This window comes from Zonotrichia albicollis, chromosome 12 (genome assembly GCF_047830755.1).
Source record: "Zonotrichia albicollis isolate bZonAlb1 chromosome 12, bZonAlb1.hap1, whole genome shotgun sequence".
NCBI lineage: Eukaryota > Metazoa > Chordata > Aves > Passeriformes > Passerellidae > Zonotrichia > Zonotrichia albicollis.
In genome coordinates this window covers 21,537,816-21,552,946 of record NC_133830.1, presented here as the reverse complement: position 1 = coordinate 21,552,946, position 15,131 = coordinate 21,537,816, and the positions used below count along the sequence as shown (strand labels likewise).

At 46.2% G+C, this 15,131-nt stretch overlaps 1 protein-coding gene and 1 long non-coding RNA gene across 10 annotated transcripts in view; one reads left to right on the top strand and one right to left on the bottom strand.

Moving 5' to 3' along the window:
- Positions 1 to 1,400, bottom strand: part of LOC141730665 (uncharacterized) — a 31,679-nt gene extending 30,279 nt beyond the window's left edge. For all 8 annotated transcript variants that reach the window (XR_012582270.1, XR_012582273.1, XR_012582272.1 and 5 more), the window contains exon 1: positions 1,261 to 1,400. This is a non-coding gene — a long non-coding RNA (uncharacterized LOC141730665). The remainder of the gene's footprint in view (positions 1 to 1,260) is intronic.
- FAM120A (family with sequence similarity 120 member A) overlaps positions 735 to 15,131 on the top strand; it is a 47,956-nt gene continuing 33,559 nt past the window's right edge. For both annotated transcript variants that reach the window (XM_005494327.3, XM_005494325.4), the window contains exons 1-3: positions 735 to 1,735; positions 7,186 to 7,432; positions 12,101 to 12,183. In XM_005494327.3, coding sequence (XP_005494384.1) covers positions 1,262 to 1,735; positions 7,186 to 7,432; positions 12,101 to 12,183 — 804 coding nt within the window. In that variant the 5' untranslated portion in view covers positions 735 to 1,261. The remainder of the gene's footprint in view (positions 1,736 to 7,185; positions 7,433 to 12,100; positions 12,184 to 15,131) is intronic.

Below are 15,131 nucleotides of genomic sequence, written 5' to 3'. Positions count from 1 at the left end.
CAGCTGAAGAAGGGAAGATTGAGGTCACAGCTCCAGGGGCTGCAGCTCCAACCTCTGCTCTGGGACAGGGACAGCACCCAGGGAACAGCTGGAGCTGGGCCAGGGCAGGGTCAGGGGGGACATCAGGGAAAGGTTCTTCCCCCAGAGGCTGCTGGGGCTCTGAACAGACTCCCCTGGGTTTGGTCATGTCCCCAAGGCTGCCAGAGCTCCAGGAGCATTTGGACAACACTGAGGGACAGCCAGGGTGGGATTGTTGGGGTGTCTGTGCAGGGCCAGGGGCTGGACTCGATGGCCCTTGCAGGTCCCTTCCAGCTCGGGGTATTCTACGATCTGGAAGCTTTACCAGCAGCAGCAAACGCTCAGCCGGGAGAGGCCAGGCCAGCCGGTCACCTTCACCGGAGGAGCTGTGGCCAGGCCGGGCGCGGCACCGGCCCGGGAGACCCCCGGCTCCCCGGGCGGAACCGAAGCGCTGTGGGACCTCCTCTGCCGCCCTTGCACGGCCCAACACCCCCGAGCAACAGGTGCCCGGGGAGCCGCTCTCCCGAGCGGCGTCCGCCACGGCGGCCGCGGGGCTGATGGAGCGCCGCTGGCCAGCAGCGCGGGGCCAGGACCGGGCCGGGCCGATCCGGGAGACCCCTGCCCCGGTTCCCCCGCCGCTCCCCGCCTCCGGCCCCCTCCCCTTCCCCGCCACTCGCTTCCGCCGCGCTCCCGCGCATGCCCGGGTTATGCAACGGCCGCGGCGGGCGGGCCGGGCCGGGCCGGGCCAGAGCCGCAGGGCAGGGCAGGGCAGGGGGCCGTGAGGGGCTCCGGGCTACGAGCACGGGCGGCGCCGAGGGCACTCCGCTCTCCCCGCGCTCCCGCCGCGGCCCCGCGCGGTGTGTGAGTGGCAGCGGCGCCGCCGCCAAGTCCCGCCCGTTCCGCTCTCGCTGCCGCAGGCGGCGGCGGCGGCGGGTTGGTTTCCTGCGCGCCCGGCCGCTCCCCCGCCCCCCGGCAGTCGGAGCCGCAGCCGCCCGGATCCCCGAGCCATGGCTCTGTGAGCGCAGCACATGGCGGCCGCGGCAGCCATGAGCCCCCCACTAATCCATACAACTCCCCCCTGATCGGCCACTGACGGCAGCCAGCGCTCCCACCCGGCTCCACCGCTCCCACCGCCCGCCCGCCACCGCCGCCGCGCCGCCCGGCCCGAGCCCAGACCCCGCTGCTGCCGCCGCCGCCGCCGGGCCCCCGCTCGCCCGCCCGCCGCCGCCGCCCGGTCCTCACCATGGGAGTGCAGGGATTCCAGGACTACATCGAGAAGCACTGCCCCAGCGCCGTAGTGCCCGTCGAGCTGCAGAAGCTGGCGCGGGGCAGCCTCGTGGGTGGGGGCCGCCAGCGGCCCCCCCAGACCCCGCTGCGCCTCCTCATCGACGCCGACAACTGCCTGCACCGGCTCTACGGCGGCTTCTACACGGACTGGGTGAGCGGCGGGCAGTGGAACCACATGCTGGGCTACCTGGCGGCCCTGGCCAAGGCCTGCTTCAACGGGAACATCGAGCTCTTCGTCTTCTTCAACGGCGCCCTGGAGAAGGCCCGGCTGCACGAGTGGGTGAAGCGCCAGGGCAACGAGCGCCAGACGGCGCAGCAGATCGTCAGCCACGTCCAGAACAAGGGCACCCCGCCGCCCAAGGTCTGGTTCCTGCCGCCCGTCTGCATGGCGCACTGCATCCGCCTGGCCCTCATCCGCTTCCACATCAAGGTGAGGAGGAGCCCGGAGTCCCCCCCGCCCGGGGGTCCCGGCGCCCCCTCCCCGCCGCTCCCTCCCGGCTCCAAGATGGCAGCGGGGGCTGCCCGCGGGGGGAGGGAGGGCACCCTCAGCCGCTCCCCTCAGCGCCTCAAAATGTCGCCCAGACCCGCGGGGGCGGCACAACTTTCGGCGGCCTCAATCCCCGGGGGATTTTGGCTTATTTACATGGCGTTGCCCGCCGCCCCCCCAAGGCCGGAGGCCGGGAGGCCTTGGCGGGGCGACTGGCAGCGCCCATGGCCCGGCCCGGCAGCAGGGCGGCTTCTGCCTCCATGTTCTTTCGCTCCGTTGACTCAAAATGTCCCTTCTTGCCTTGTGGGCTGTGGTACCGCAGGGGAGAGCGGGTGGGCGAAAAGCATCTCTGTAATTAATTATTGAGGGGAGGAAAAAAAAAAAAACTAATCAGTTCTCGCACAGGATGGATCTGCAACAAGTTCCCGGCTGAGGCGAGGTGTTTTAAACTTGGGCTGAAGGGGAAATGGCTCGCTGCAAAAAACGCAGGGGTGCCACTTTTGGCTTTATGGAGGTTCTCGTGTTTGCTCAGCGTTTTCTCAGTATCAACAAGCTTTTAAAAACAGTTGTAGACTAACTGGCTCCTTACTCCATAGCAGCGTCACTTATAGTTTTGGGCAATCAGCAGTGCCAAGCTGGCAGTTCTTGTTTTAAACTCCTTATTTTAAGGGGCAACCTCCGTTTTCCAGCCCCACAAACAGCCCTTCATGTCGGAGCTGGGCTTCATGGCCGTTTTGCGCTCGAAGGCTACGATTTCAAAGGTTGCAGGATATGACCACGTCGCATCTCTCCACATGGCGTTCCTGATTTATGATGGTTTCTGTTCAGCTGAGCGATTGTGTATATTGAAACACAAGACGCTGGAAAAGCAAGCCCAGGGATGAAGCTGCAGTTTTAGGAGTTGCCTGCTCACCTTCCTGCTGGGGAGGGAAGAGCAGCAGGAGGGAAGCACATATTCATGTTTTATTATCCTAAATTACTTTTGTCGGTAGAAAAATATTGTGTAATCTTGGGAATTGCTCGATCACTAGCAGCACCTTAATGTAATTTGGCCTTTCAGCGGATGAGAAACATTCTGGCTGGGCTGCAGGCCTGGGGTACAGAGGCCTCTCTCCAAGGAGCTCACCCCACAGGTGGCTTTGGGTGAAGTTTCTCCTAGTTCTGCCAACAGGGCGGGAATGGTGCTGCTCCCTCGTAGTGCCCTGCTCGCTGGGCCAGGCCCATGTGCGGAGGAGCTCTGAGCTGGAGCGCAGCCATGCTGAGTTCACTCGGCAGTGGAGGTCCCACCCTGTGGGCCGTGGCGGGGATTGGGTCAGCAGGCCGGGGCCGCTGCGCCAGGCGAAGCGTGTGTGGAGCAAACTGGAAGTGGAGGCGAAGCTCGTTCTTGCAGGGCACGTGCAGCTCTGCCAAACGTGATGCCTTGGGCTTGGCCTTGCTTGGATTGAGGAGGTTATGGCCGCGTCTGCTGCAGTCATTTTTCCTGGTCATCGTAGAAGCCAAATGGTGTTACGTTTTTTGGATGGTGGGAATTTGCACAATAAGTAAAACATCCTATCATTTGAATTTTTGGGGACCTTTCGTTGCTAGGAAATAGTTTTGTGCTTTCAGGAAAAAGTTTTAGGGCCCATGCAGTGAAGGTCCTTACCTTGACCTGTTTCTGGGTGCATTATAAATCTTCCTCATTTTTTATTGGGACCCAGAGATCATTAGTTAAAACAATGAATGGGGTAAAAGAAGGAATTTTTTTTTCTTTTAGTGTTTTAAAGTAGAGACTTGATTTAATGCAACATAAAAATGCATAGTACCCAACAGAAAGGCAGCTATTTTGATATCAGGGGGAATTTAGTGCTTGCAATAGTTTTGTGGTATGTTGAGGTGGCTGTTAGTTTGTTAGGCATTTTCTGTTACAGATCTGACTCGGGTACATTACATCTGAACCGAGTTGCTGCATTTGACAAAGGTATTACCCTGTAGGATTCTGTTTACTTTCCAGTGCTGCTGCTTTAGCTCCTTTATGGTTTCTTGGTGACAGGCCTTATTCCTAATCTCTGGAAGCAGCTGTAGGAGTGTGAGCACACTCATACTGACTCCCTTTTCATTAAAAAAAAATTAAAAATACCCCAAACTTGCAAAATCTCAGTAAATACAGTATCCCCTCCAGTTTGATAGAGAAGGTTTATGAGGTGTATATTTATTTGTCTGTGTTGGGTTAGCCCCAGGAGTTGACAACTTCTTACCAGATACTGAGGGGTGTGGGAGGAGAGAGATTGTTGCTGTCCAAACCACTGAGCCACCACCATGCATGTCCCAGCTGCACTGGTTCTCTGCATTGCTCAGATGTCCTGGGGATGGGAAGGATATCAGCAATTTCTGTTTGATGCCTCAGTTTTTTCAGTTGTCCAGAAACTCTGATGATAAATCTAGTTGTAATGGGTTAATTTTCAGGTTAGGAAGGATGTTTCATGGTTATAGTGGTCACATGCATAATACACATCAAAGATACTGCTGAGCTTAAAGCACTTTCCTTCTCTGCTGTTCTTCTTTTCTTACATGATTCATTATATTTCTAAATCTGCTTTGTTACATATATTTTTCTCTAAATCTTCCTTCAGTTTTATTCTCACACACTCTGGTGTAGCCCTCCTGAGCCACAGAGCAAAATGCATCCTGAAAGTGTGATTTTTATTTACTTGTATAGGTGATTTAAAAAATCTACATATGCATAAAACAGTTTTTAAATGATAGTGTTTTCTTACTTTGTTTTGAGGAGTTGGGTTGAGAATACTGATTGACTTTAAATGTGAAACTGATTTTCATATTTTTATGAGCATTTGAGTCTGGAGTAGGTTTCTGTGTGAAGCTAGGAAGTGGCCATGAATTTAATCCATTTTGGTAATTAGGGAGGAGAAAAAGTAATGTCTTCTATCCAGAACAATTATAAATCACTCACAGATGGTTTCAGCAGGATGTAAAAATAACAGGTTCCTCCAGGTTATAACAAATATCCTGCGGGTTCTTAGTTTCATTGTGACCTGGTGGTTTTCAGTTTGGGGAGAATAATTCTTAAAAGAAACTTTTATGCTAAGTAGGTTTGCTAAAATCGAAATATTTAGGTAGTGGAGTTCTTAATAACTCTAATACTTGGGGGGACTGTTTTGTTCCCAGTACCTTAAGGTGCTCCTGTGTGTTTACTCAAGCAGGATTCTCTCTTTCTGAGCCAGCACCATTAATGTTTACACAAGATTTAGACTTGAGAATGGTTCCACATTCCTGACTGTGATTCCCACCACATCCCTCTCCTTTTGAAGCCTGCTGTTCTGGGTACCTCTGCACTTTGAGAGCCATGAGATTTATCTCTTACTTCCATCTTGTCAGAACTTTGTGGGTTAACTGTACTTTGGTAAATGCCACTCTTTTCCTGGTGATGGTTCAGTTATTTGAACATGGATTCTGGTATTCCCTGAGCACACAGCAGGTTCGTGCTGGGTTAAAGAGCTCTGTAAAATGGGGTGGGAACTACAGGCTGTGGAGATAGAGGAAATAGCTCATAAAAAATCAGAGGAGCTGCACACAGAGCTTCCTCTTGCGTTATCTGCACACCCATGTCACACCTAGTGCTGCAGAAGAAGTTCTCACTTGGCTTTTTATAGATCAGAGCTGCTTGTGCATGCAGAGAGGTTGGGTTTAGAGATATGGACATAATTTAAATCTATCTACCCTTAATTAAAAAACATTGGAGGGATTTTTCTAATTTAAAACCTGTGAAGACTGGTGGGTGGGGGTGGGGTAAAGCCTAAGTTGCGTTCCTTTAGTTAGGAACTATGTAAATCTGATGTCTTTAAATTTTTTCCAAAAGTGTTTATGGTTTCTCCCACACCTTATGCTAGAGGGCAGCATCATTGTGAGAAAAATGAGTTGTGTGTGTGTTCTTGTCACAAAGTAAATTTCAAAAACAGTCCATCGAGGAAGTTTCTGAAGAAATAACATTTTCTGAGCACTATGGGATGGTAGGATTAGTAGTAGGGAGAGCTTAGTGAGCTGGTCTTTGTTTGCAGGAGCAGGTGAGGTGCTGACTGTTTCACTGCTCAGGGTCTGGCTTGAAAGGGAGCATCTTGCAGAGGTGCACAGGAGAAGTAACATTTGACATACCTCTATACCTCTCTGGAATATGGTAGTTCAGCAGCAGCCTCAGCAAGTGCAAGACCTGAGTAGAAGAGGAAGGGTCACTGTAAACTTGCTGTGGGTGACTGCAGGGGCTGTGGACCTTGTCTCCTGTCTGCAGAGGAAATAAACAGCCTTGCTGGCACTAAGGCTGTGCTTATTCATGTATGCTGTGGAGACTGAAGCTAATAGTTTTGTACTGGTCTATTTTGGGATAACTTGCTATCTGTATTGTTGTTAAAAGGGGTAACTCAGTGAGGATGGGTTATACCAACACCCAACTTGCAAGAGGATTTCTGTGTGGCTGAATGTGTATTGTGTCTGTGGATGGCAGAGGCATTGGGGATCCAAAGGGATCCTTTCCCCTCCACTTTCCTCAGCTGGCTCTTGTTGAGTGTGCTTGTATGCATACTGTAATTGTACCAGTTCTGAAGGTGTGGTGGAATGCAGGGCTGTAGGTCCTGGCCTGTCCTCATGTGACTTTCAGTTTCAGTATAAGCTTCTTGATCAGAAAGAGTTCCTTTTATATATCCAACATTAGGCATTGGCCCATGTCTCCCTGCACATGTCTATTCAAGTCATCTGATTTCTGTAGCCTAAAATATGGGCTTTGCTAGGCAACAGGAGTGGAGAGGTGAAGTTTGGGCTAAAAACTCAAAGCAGTTTGCACCATCAGATTCAGTTGTGCATGAAGGGATTTGGCTGAAGGTGGAAATGAGAAAAAAAGTTGGCTTAATACAGCAAGGTTTGCATTTGAAGGGTCAACAAAGTTATCTCTGTTCATCTGTGGTTGTGTTTGGCCCGTTTAAAAGGCTCAAAAAACTTCAAAAGGTACCATGAGTTTGTTTGATCATGGGGGGCATCTTTATGCACTGAACTGCTGGAGTAGTCACATCCTCAAGGCTTTTCCCATGAGCTGGTACAGACGCTGGAACAGTAATATCTTCAGAGTTGAAATGTTTCTGGTAATAAGCAGTTTTTTCAGATGAGTTCACTAGTGCACAATGCCAGTGCAGCACGCAGGCTTGCAGAAGTGTGTGCTGTGCTTCCAAGTGCTCCTGAGGTCCTGTCTGTATGTGCTGCATCACTGGATTTTTTTAATTACTTCAAAAATATCTCGAGTATTTTAAATTCACGTGTATCATTTCAGAACAACCCACTATATCATAATAGTTGTGATCAATCAGTGCTTCCATTTATGCTGAAGCTAATTGCTCTATCTTCTACTCTAGGTTGCACAGAGCATTGAAGATCATCATCAAGAAGTAATTGCTTTCTGCAGAGAAAAAGGTTTCCATGGTTTGGTTGCATATGACTCCGATTATGCATTGTGCAACATCCCTTACTATTTCAGTGCCCATGCCCTAAAACTGAGCCGGAATGGGAAAAGCCTCACAACAAGCCAATACCTAATGCATGAAGTTGCCAAGCAACTGGACCTGAATCCAAATCGCTTTCCTATTTTTGCTGCTCTTTTAGGTAAGTGAAGATGCTGCTAGTCAGCCTTATGATTTCAGTTGCTATTAATGGGTTTAAAATAATGTGTGTGTAATTTGACAGAGTACCTGGGGAAAGGCATCCTTTTGTTCCAGACATTGCTGCTGGGTGAGGTGGACTGCATGTGTGTTTGAGGTCAGACATGCCCAGTTTATAGAAACCTTCGAGCAATGCAAATTGTGGCTGTCTAGAAAGAAGAGCTGAAAGCAAGGGTTTGACTGAGCTCTGCCTAGCCAGAGTGTTCTCTGTGGGTGGGGGAAATCAGGACAGTTTGGTTTTAGTTTGGGTCCTGTATAGTGTATGAGGTCTAGTTTCAGTGGTACACTTTCCTGACGGGAAGTCTGCTTTTGTCCTGAATTCTACCTAAAAATAACACCTATGGAGTGAAGGTGCTTGGTTTGCTGGGGCATTTTTTCTCCTCAGAAATGAGTATTGGACAAATATGGCAGCATGTCAGGTGCAACAGAAATATGCTGAGCTCTTATTGAGTGGAACTCCGCATTTCTGAAAGCACAAGTGACTGACCTGGTACCATTCCATTGGTTTTGGCTGTATACTTTCTTAGCACTCCTGCTTCTCATGCCCATGAGCTCCTCACACTCAGTAGCATAGGTGGGAATGTCTCCAGTTTCACTTTTCTGCTCAAATGGGAGAGTTTCAACACACACATTTCCATAGCAGTGGTAGGGAATAACTGTCATACTCTCTCAGACAGAAGAGTGAATTAAGTACTGACAAAGTTGACTCCAATGAATAAGATTTATTTATAATAGCATTCTAAATGCTTTTTGGGAACAGCCACGTTCTCAATCTTGTCATGCTGTGCAAACAAATTAAGAATGGTAACAGGATAGAGGAATAAAACTTCTTTGAAAGCTCTCAGTGAGAGAGACTTTGTGTTACTGTTTAAAATGCTAATATTTTAGTGGTCCTTAACATTGTTCCCAGTCCAGGAAGGCACTTTCCATATTAAGAGGGAAAGATCCAATGGATCTTGCAGCAGACAGCCACTAGTATTTGGCTAGTTGGACTTGCTTTTTGTCGGTTGTTTTTCCTGTGTGCACAGGTGTAGGGGGGAAGGCAATGGTGAGGATGGCTGAGCTGCCATTGCAGGAATTGCATGACAGACGACTTGCTTGGCTTTGTTTTGGAGTCTATAAATAAGTTAGGGCATGCCAATTCAGTGAGTAATAATTACTGCTGGAAAAGCAGTTTCCCAGTTGCAGATATGCTTTATGGACTTCATGGGAAGTGTGGCTTTAATTTGGCACACAATTCCAGCTGCATGGTGTGCTGGGGCTTTGCTTGCTTGTATCAGACAGTAGGTGAGATAAGTTCTGATAAAGTTTCTGAAGGTTTTGCAGTTTTATGCAGGAAACTCTTGGTTGTTTTTTCTCTCTTGTCTTTCATGACCAAATAGTTTTCAGCATGTTCTTAGAAGAAAGAAATTTGAGGTAATTTCACATGATTACTCTAGAGAGATTTGGTTGCTTTCCTCCCTCCCTGTCAAATTGGTACAAAGGTTAAAAACCCCCAGGTCAGCTACAAGTTTAGTTCTGAGTATTCCTTTGCATTTCTTATGTGTATGTATTCAGTATGAGTAAGCAGAATAAAGTTCATGGAAATCAGGGTTAGAAGAGAAGATACTCTCAAGATCTTACTGTGCTTGGAGTTTTTTTTTTATTATTTTTATATGAATGAATTTTAGGAACCTTAGATATTTGGATAGGAAGTGATTATATAAGCTGACAACAAACAGATACAGTTTGGCTTGAAGTATGGGCAACATGTTTTAACTTTTGCAACCTTGGTAATACAGTAACTTTTTTTTTTTAATAGAATACTAGGTTCCTACGTGCATATAGGTGCCTGAAGCATGGAATGTGTTAAAATTAGGCTGGCTCATTTTCTAATCTAATTTTTTATATTTTTGTTGAATATCTGAGGACTTCTCTGGCATCACAGGTTATTCCATCCTTATTCCTGTGGCCTCTTTGAATGTTTTTCGATTGTGTTATATAGAATAAAGAAAAGCACAATGGGAGGGAATGAGTGAGCATTTGGTGACATGGGAAGGCACAGGAAGTTTTTTCTGGGTACAGCAGTATAACTCCCCATGCTAGTACTTTGTGTAGGAATAAAAGAATGTGTTCTGAAATAATTATAGTTAAGTTGCTGGTTTAATGTTTGCAATTCCAGCAGGCCCAAACTATCACTATAGCTGTGATATCCATATTCAGCTTTAGGGCTGCAGATGTATTTTCCTCTATCCAGAAGACTAAAGTTTTCTTTGTGTTCAGAATGTTTCTTGTCATTAACTCCAAGAATTAATTTGAGAAATGCTGAAAAAGGAAAATCATCCTCCAAGTTTCACATTGAGCAGTTGGAGATGCCTGAGGAATGATTCTAAACTGTGCAGTTAAAAAATTGTTCTCAATGGCAAGTGATTTGGGATTGAGTTCTGTTCAGGGATAAAGTTTCTATTGAAATATCCCCTCAAAATATTTTTCTGACTGTATCAACAAGGCAAACTTGTAAAGATTGCTTTCAGATGAGGTTCTCTGTACACTGTGGTTGGTTGGCTTGGTTTACAGTTTGTTTTTTTTTCCTTCTTACAGTTCTCATCTGGAAGGGGTTTATAGTTGTAGCATTGTAATATAAAGGGTGTTCTTGGAATGGGTGGTTAAATTGTGGCCTGGATACTGCATCCTCTGAGCATGCTCTTAAAAAATTCTGTTCTAATTGCTGCTGATGTAAACAGGGAGTTGAACTGGGTTCTTTTGTAACTTTTGACTCAAATACTTCAGAATAATTTTTAAAAAGGTAAGCACCCAAGCTTCAGCAAGTAGAAAAACAAATCCAGTGTGAGATATAGGCTCCAATTCAGTGAACTCTTTAAAAAGGACAGCTACTTCAATTAGTATCTAATTGCTTTAAAAAAAAAACCTAAAGCATACACTAAAATAAGCCATTAAATTGGGAAAAATCAATATATGTTGAGGTTGTTCAGCCAGGTCAAGAAATAGAGGTTGCTTATATAACGCTGATCTCTTTCCCACTGTGACAGCACTTTGTAACATGTTTAGTTATGGAATCCTGTTCTGCTCATCAGTAAAATTTTAGAACTACATAAGGTGAGTACAGGCATCACTTCTTAATCGGAGCACAGAAGAACACTGCTGCATTTCAGTGTGCATGGTGAGAATTGATTGAACACTGCCTGTATGTGTTCTGGGTCATGGATTAACTGCAATGACAGATGGAGACCAAACAAAATTAGAGTTTTGGTGGAAGGGAGAGAGACCCTGACTGTTTTAGAAGGTAGCATCTGCAGGAGTGATTGTCAGTTAGTACGGAATTGTCCTGCTCTGGCTACAGTAGAATTTTGCAGGCCTGTACTAGAAAGACTGTCTAATCTTACCTTGACCAGATTAGTGAGTGTGGCTGTTGTATGCAAACTTGTTGAATCTTTCTGATGTGAGATTAAAGTTTAGCTCCTAATGAAAAAAAATGATAACATCTCCTTGCTGGAGGTCTCAGTAGTGGGTGAAGTATTGATTGGACACAAAGCCTTCCCACTCTGAGAGGACACCTGCTTGTCACCAGGCAGCTTGCTGGCTTTGCAGGTTAAGGAGCATTAAGAGCAAACTAGATGATTTTACAAAGAAGCTAACAAGAAAGAAAACAATTGTTGTAATATTCAGAGAATCTTTTCATATTCTTTATGAACAGTGCATTCACTAATAAACTGCTGCTCCATAAAGCCAGGTTTTGAATAGATCCTGAAATTTTCTGCCAGAATTGTGTTAACACATCTGTTTAGCTCTTTGTAAAGTTTGGGTACACAGCCACTGAACTCCATCAGAGGTTGATTAGTTACGTCTTTGATTAATACAAATGTTTTAAATGCTTCCTGGTAATAATTTTTTTTTTTGAGTGTGATGTGCTTTGGAAAAAAAAAACAAACAACAATGTAGGTGATCTTCCATTAGGCATGAGCAGTGTGGTAAATACAGTCTCTGTCTCTGTCCATGGAAAGAGCAGAATAATTTCCCAATTCCTTCCCTGTTGACAGCACAAGGTCCCATCTGACCTGGTCAGATCATGAAAAGAACCTTCAGGAGCTGGGGATCTGCTGAGTGTAGCTGGAGCTGCTGGTGTTCCTGAGGGTTGGATAGACCTGGCTGCTGCCTTGCTGCTTGACCCATGCTTGCACAGTGCAGGCTGTGGGGGCAGCTCCCACGTGGATCATGAATGGCACGTGCTGGGCTGCAGAAAGGCCTCACCAGCCTGTGTCAGGGAGCAACAGAACAGCCTCTTACTGTCTTGCACCTGCAGTGTGAAATCTGTTGAGGATTTCCTAATAGGACATGCTAGCTTGAGGTGGGTCTGTGTTGTGCCTGGCCCTGTTGCTGGTGTCAGTGAGCTGGTTTCATGGAAGAGTGGTCCTCACACACACCAAGGAGCTGTTGCTGCTGCAGCAGTAGCATGCTAATTAGGTTTTTCTGGAGTAACAGAATGCTATCTGCAAGTTTAATCTGTTAATCCTCTTGATCAGGAGTTGAGGACTGAGTGTGGATTTGTTTGCTGTACGTAGAAGCTGTGTAATGTTTTACAGTGCACTTAAATGAGTTCTGCATTATGTTCCAGGTAATCATATTCTACCTGATGAAGATTTGGCTTCCTTTCATTGGAGTTTACTTGGTCCAGAACATCCACTAGCTTCACTTAAGGTACAAATTTAATATAACTAGGAGAAATTAAGCTAAAATCAATACTACTGGTTAACAAGAGCAATGTGATAGCTTAATTGAAAGCAGCTCTGCAAGGCCCTTGTGCTCAGTCACCCTCAAGTGTCCCAGTGCTGCAAGGATACCTGGGGTCATTGGCCTTACAAGGCTAAACTTAGCCTGTGTGATCCCCCTCAGTGCCCTTCAGCCACACAAGTCAGAGCTCCAGTGTGATTTGGCTTGCAGAATGCAGCTTCTTGTTCTCCTCTTTCTTGAAAAGGAGAGGTTTTTTGTTTGGTCATGTTCTTCAGCTATCAAAAATAGTGAGCTGCATACCTTCCTACCATCTTGTTTTATTTTCTGCTGCTCTGAGTTTGTGTGTAATAATCTGTTTTTGGTACTTAAAGTGTAAATATGCTGGAAAACAGATTGCATGAGAAAGCTAAAGTGGCCTTTGGTAGGTTTGGAGGGGGGGAGTTGAGACAAGTAAATTGCCTGATGCTCTTACTTTACAGCATGTGTGTTCTGCTGCTTCATCACACTTGCCTCGTGCATCTGCCAAGTAGAGGGCTATAAAAGGGAAACTGGACACATCAAAGAATGGGATCATAGTGACCTTTCTCTCTGCCACAACAGATACATATATTTGCCTTTCTCCTAAGGTGTACCATGTAGCAAATAATCTGCTTTTTTGTAAATTCTCTCAGACTGCTTAGTTATCTCTACAGCAGAAATAGATGGGTTTTCCCCTTCTGTTCTGGAAGTTTATTAAGCCTTGAAAACTTGTTTTGCCAAAGGTAGAATTTAAAACAAGATTCCAGATTTTCAGGAGAATTTTCAAGGCTTGCACATGCATTGCTTAGTGAACAGCTGTGACATTTGATGTTACACTCCTCCTCTATTTTGCTGCTGCTCTGGTGTTTAGAAAGGTAAGTGTCAGCACATTCTAGTGGCAAAACAAAGCCTACATGCATGTTTGCTCCTTCCTCTTAAAATTTGAGGCGAAAAAATGAGTGAGTGTGCCTTTGTTTTCATTTTTTATTAAAGAGGTTAAAATGTAGCAGCTTTTGCCAAGTGTTGGTAAACTTTCTGGTGATTCTTTCCTGTGGTCTTGCCTGAGTAGACTTGTCAGTCAGGTCAGATTATGACTTCAGATGCCTAGACCTTCTGGAAAGCCCTCAAAATTGATACTGAATTACTTAAGTGAAAATTAGATATATCATCTTTGCATGTAGATGTACCTGTTCAGTGGAAATGGCAACTGGGCTTTGTGTCTTGCATCCCAAGGAAGTGAAACGTGTACCCTCAGAATATCCTGGCCTGCCACAGGCACTCCTCCCTGCTGGGTTTTGTCTGTGGGCCAGTGGGATCAGATATGAGAGCAGTTCCTGTTTGGCTGTTAAGGGTTCTGTGAAAACTGCTGCACTGAAAGCAATGCAGAGCCCCAGATGAGTGCCCTGACTGAGGAGAGACTATCACAACACAGAATTTGTTGAATTTCATGGCAGCTTGCTGGCCATTTGTTCAGTGCACAGCCCCAGACTGAGCCCCCTATGTCTCCTGCCTGGCAGGGCTGTCAGGTGGGAGAACATACCTGCAGCAAACTAGTCTGCTTCAGTTACTGGTAATGGAACAGCTGCCTGTTTGGTTCAGCTTTAATTTTACAGTGCCCATGGTTTGTAGTGATGACTTGTTTCAGGAGCTCATGAATTGAGTTTCATTTGCTTGACATGCTGGTGAATCAGTGATGTCACCACAGCTCTCTGTAGGGATATCTTCAGTGGAGCTGTGTGCAAAGTGATATTACTTGTAAATTTTATGAATGCCTAAAAAAACCTAAAAAACATTTCTGTTAACCACAAGGCTGATAGCAAGGAGTAGTTTCAGAACATTCCCAAAAAGCACAAGCCTTCATGAGACCTCAGAATGGGGGGGAAGTTGTTGTGTTTCCCCAGGATGTCCTTCTTGGGCTGTGCTTACAAACTTTGTTTTGTTGTGTCTATTTAGAGTCACAACTGAGCGTTCTTCATGTTCAGGAACCAAGGGCTTTAATCCCACCTTATTCAGCTCAGGATTTAGAAAGCTTTTTCTCATTGTGTAAAGATTTTAATCTTTTGTCTTTAGAGCAGTATGGTCTTGAGCATCAAAGCTGACAGATTCTGTTCCAGTGGCCGGATTTGTTGCTTCTCAGGGAGAACTGTGACAGCTAATAAAATACAGTTTATTTCCTGCATTCTCTTTCAATCTTTTATTATGCTGTAGCAAAAGAGGTACTTTTCCTGCAAGAGAAGCTTTGCCAGTTCACCAGTGAAAAAGGGTAACTTAAAAAAGAAACTACCAGCTTTGCTGGTAGAAATTGCTGGGTCTCCCCTGGAGTCACCTTGGGGAGGGGAAAAAAACAAACCAAAGGAACCCCTACCTCTGTTGTTATTGGAGGGATGTTCATGCAGGAGCAGCTGAGTAGAAATGGGAAGATGGGAGGAAAATTAAAAGCCTGACCGAAGACTCCATACCTTAACATCTGGAAGGAAATGAACCCAAGAGTAAGGACAAGGTCTCGTGTGCTGGATGAAAAGCCTTTCAGCAGACACCAACAATTACTGTCAGCTTAACAGAACTGGGAAGATTCCATGACCAAATATAAAAGAAGAGATAGGAATTGCTGTTGCTGCAACAGGGAGAAGGAATCAAAAGTTGGCTCTGTGACCTGATCTGAGTCAGGATCTCATCTGTCCAAATGTCCCTGTGGAAAAATCTCATAAGAGTGCAGACCTGCACTTGAGTCCTGTCACCTCCCTGAGATCAGAGTTCACTAAAATGACCACCCAAATCAGGGGTTTGAAACAAGGAGAGTTGATAGATTTTCTGAGGAATCATCTGATTATTAGACCTTGTTTGTAAACCAGCATTATCGTACCCTGCTTTTTATTTGTGTGCTTTGAGATTTATCT